Source organism: Rasamsonia emersonii, assembly GCF_000968595.1.
Source record: "Rasamsonia emersonii CBS 393.64 chromosome Unknown ctg1118621760927, whole genome shotgun sequence".
Taxonomy (NCBI): domain Eukaryota; kingdom Fungi; phylum Ascomycota; class Eurotiomycetes; order Eurotiales; family Trichocomaceae; genus Rasamsonia; species Rasamsonia emersonii.
This window is the reverse complement of record NW_013562689.1, coordinates 1-3,121: the sequence shown is the minus strand read 5'-3', so window position 1 is coordinate 3,121 and position 3,121 is coordinate 1. Positions and strand designations below refer to the sequence as shown.

The 3,121-nt window shown below is 49.8% G+C and overlaps 6 protein-coding genes across 6 annotated transcripts; 2 read left to right on the top strand and 4 right to left on the bottom strand.

Annotated features, from left to right (window-relative positions):
- On the bottom strand, positions 1-381 carry T310_8871 (uncharacterized protein; the record flags this gene model as incomplete). The annotated part of the gene is made up of 1 exon (XM_013468488.1): positions 1-381. A coding segment is annotated over one exon (381 nt), but the record flags the coding sequence as incomplete, so codon positions are not given.
- Positions 3-404, bottom strand: T310_8870 (uncharacterized protein; the record flags this gene model as incomplete). The annotated part of the gene is made up of 1 exon (XM_013468487.1): positions 3-404. A coding segment is annotated over one exon (402 nt), but the record flags the coding sequence as incomplete, so codon positions are not given.
- Positions 405-511: 107 nt separating this feature from the next.
- Positions 512-847, top strand: T310_8869 (uncharacterized protein; the record flags this gene model as incomplete). The annotated part of the gene is made up of 1 exon (XM_013468486.1): positions 512-847. A coding segment is annotated over one exon (336 nt), but the record flags the coding sequence as incomplete, so codon positions are not given.
- T310_8868 (uncharacterized protein) lies at positions 802-1,077 on the bottom strand (the record flags this gene model as incomplete). Its single annotated transcript, XM_013468485.1, has 1 exon — positions 802-1,077. A coding segment is annotated over one exon (276 nt), but the record flags the coding sequence as incomplete, so codon positions are not given.
- Positions 976-1,272, top strand: T310_8867 (uncharacterized protein; the record flags this gene model as incomplete). Its single annotated transcript, XM_013468484.1, has 1 exon — positions 976-1,272. A coding segment is annotated over one exon (297 nt), but the record flags the coding sequence as incomplete, so codon positions are not given.
- A 1,223-nt stretch (positions 1,273-2,495) lies between these two features.
- T310_8866 (uncharacterized protein) lies at positions 2,496-2,780 on the bottom strand (the record flags this gene model as incomplete). The annotated part of the gene is made up of 1 exon (XM_013468483.1): positions 2,496-2,780. A coding segment is annotated over one exon (285 nt), but the record flags the coding sequence as incomplete, so codon positions are not given.
- Positions 2,781-3,121: the final 341 nt, after the last annotated feature.

The following is a 3,121-nucleotide window of genomic DNA, read 5'->3' as shown; positions in this document are numbered from 1 at the left end:
GGGGGGGGCCGGAGGGCAGAGAGAAAAAAGGGAGCGAGAGGAGAGGAGGAGCGAAGACGAGGCGAGGGTCGAGGCGAGGACGCGGCGTTTGGCGGTGCAGCGCGTGCAGTGATGGCGAGGTCGGTGAGCGGCGTGGCACAGGAACGTGATGCTATGGCTGGGCGATACCGGGAGGATGGGATCGAGATCGAACAGGCCGCATGGAGAAGGCGATTGGAACTGCAGCTGATCGAGGTTGGGATTGGGATGGAGTTGAGAGGCTGAGAAGGGTTCTCTTGGTCGTTGCTGCGCCCAGAGAGGGGTTCTGCAGGTCGAGAAGCACAATTGACCGGTGAGCGATGCTTTGTTGCCTGTCGCGGGCGATCCCCTAGACCGCCACGTTCATGGCACCAGCCAGGAGCAGGTCAAGGCTGGCAGAGAGCAGAAAAGAGAGGATGGATGCCAGAAGTAAGTGACTGCCTGGCGGAGGATTTTGTTCACCGCGCTTTTTGCTAATTTTTTTTCGTGCTAGCAAAATGACGCACGGCGGCCTGACCAGGGGGCTGGGCCGGTGGTCTGTGAGTCTTGTCAGGACGAACCCGCGGGATTTAATTCCCTAAATCGAGCAAGAAGAATGGGGATTCCTGATACTGTAGCAGCGAGCAGCGGGTTTCGCGATGATGCCTGGGGAGAGCTCCCGGGTTATAATATCAACAGACGATCCTGGCCCGACGTGGCAGAGTCGAGCAGGCAGACAAGGACGACAGGTGAATGGTCCGTCGAGTTACTGGTGACTGCTGCTGTGGCGCCAGTCTATAATGATTATTTCTCTAGGTATGTATTATTATTCTCTGTGTGCGCTATATAAGAGCAGGCAGAGGCCTCCTCCAGTCCGTCAGTCTGGAATAGCATCACCGGCTCCATGGCTAGCCTCCCCACTGGCAGTGCCTCTCCAGCTCTCCCTCGCCCAGCAGCGCGCTCAACAATAGTTTTTAACCTCTGTCGAAACCTCTGTCGAAGGAAGCGCATGCGTTGGGCGCTGCCAGGGCGCTTGCCGGGCTGCACGCTCGTTCTCCGCCGGGGATGCAACCTGCGGCCTTAGCCCCATGCGTGGCTCCAATTGACCGGCCATATCCCAGCAGCAATAATGCTCACGATGCTACTCGCAGAGGAACAGCGCTGCTGGGATTGGCGTGCCTCGAGAGCGACTCGACTTCCCCTCTCAGCCCCGCCGCACGGCGCAGCGCCCGGCTAAAATGGAAAATGAGCCGGTATCGGTATAGATATGAATAAGATGAATGCTGGCCCAACATGATTGAGGGGAAAATTCCCTGCGGGTTGCAACGGAAAAGAGCGGAAAGAACAGCTCGAATATTATCTTTTTTTATTTTCTCTTTCTTTTACTACGCCATTGTGTCCTATCTTGCATCCCGCACACTTTATCCAGCCGAGTGATGAACTGGTTCATGCAACTGCACCATGATTGCTATTTGGCCTGGTTTCCCGTCATGAATTGCCATGTATGATGCAATGCACAGCACCCCAACGCAGCAGGCGTTCGAGTATGTGCAGTCCTGTCCTGTCCTGTCCTGTCCGGTACTTGGGAGAGTCGGGACTAGGAAGAATCCGTCCATGGCAGTGGAGATGTCGTCTGTCGAATGTCGTCAGTCTGCTGCAAAGCGTGCACCAAGAAGAATAAATGGAATAATGGAATAAATGCTGGGGCAGGCGCGGATATCTCTTGTCGACCTTTCAAAGTGATGCTCCCATTGACAGCTCTTCTGCACGCCCGCCACCCAATGATCTAGAAGCGTCTTTTTTAGCATGCACGCCGATCTCCCAACTGGACGGATTGGATCAGGTGCATAGCAGATGGCATTGAAGCGAAAGCAACTAAAATTCATTCATTCAATTGGGATTCATTCTTTCATTCCCGTTCCGGTAAGAGTCTAGAAGTATTTCTCTATCGCTGCTTATCGATAGCAATCCATAAGGTATATATAATGTGCATACAGTCGAACCATCCAGTTGGATAGATAGATAATAGATAGATAGATAGCTAGCTATATCCTGCATGGATCCATGGATCTTCCAGGCTAAGTAAGTAAGAATTGCCAATTGTCAGGACAGACAGGACAGCTATCTCTCCTCATTGACGTGATTCCTATCACATCACCATCGCCATGACCACGCAGGCAGGCAGCCCATCGAAGAAATACCAAGAAAAAAAAAGACTGGAGCCTCGAAATTTCTACGCTCAGTCCTCTCCACCCTCTAGTATAGTTCATCCTAGCTAAGGTACACAACTCCGAAAGAACCAACTACTCCGTACGGAGTCGTTCTTGGTGCCCAAGCTCCCGACCGAGGCGGCCCCATTCTCCACCTTTGGGCATGACCGTCCCAGAGAGTTACAGAAGTAGCATCGTAGAATTCTGAGGTAAAACCAATCCATTAATTAGATTGTTAATTAGTTTGTTAATTTATGTATTACCGGTGTTTCATGGAGATGAATCTAATTAATTAATGTGATTCTCCCTCATCCTTTCTCCCGGGTCGAGTACATGCCCGACATAGATAGCAAATCTATCCAATCCACTGTACTGTATGTAGATAATGTACCTACCCATGTACCTGGTACATGTCATACATATGTATATGTATGCACATATCTGTACAGAGTACATGAACTGTACATGAACTAATCGTTCATTGGCGTGAGTAATTCTCCTTACAAGATATAACCATGACATATGTCTTGTAAACAGATCAATAGTCCCCTGTATCTTTCTAATCTGTATGAATTAGCTTTCTTCTAATCTGAGCTCAATTATACTGTACTGTACATAGGCAATGCTTCCACAACTCTGCTGTAAGGGGAATGAAAAAGTGACAATTAATCAAGCCGTCCAGATTGTCCTTGTGTCCATGCATGATGTGCATCCGTCCTTTCCTAAACCAGTGTCCTATCCTATCCTCAGAAATCAATCGCATCGACAAGATAGCAACCCATTCCGGTCGGTTCTACCTGATGTTTTGGCCTTGACTGAAGAGGCATGCAATGTGTGAGAACAAAGAAAAAAAAGATGAAGAATTAGCAGTAATCAACGGATTAATCATGGCCGTGACACATCAGCGACAATGC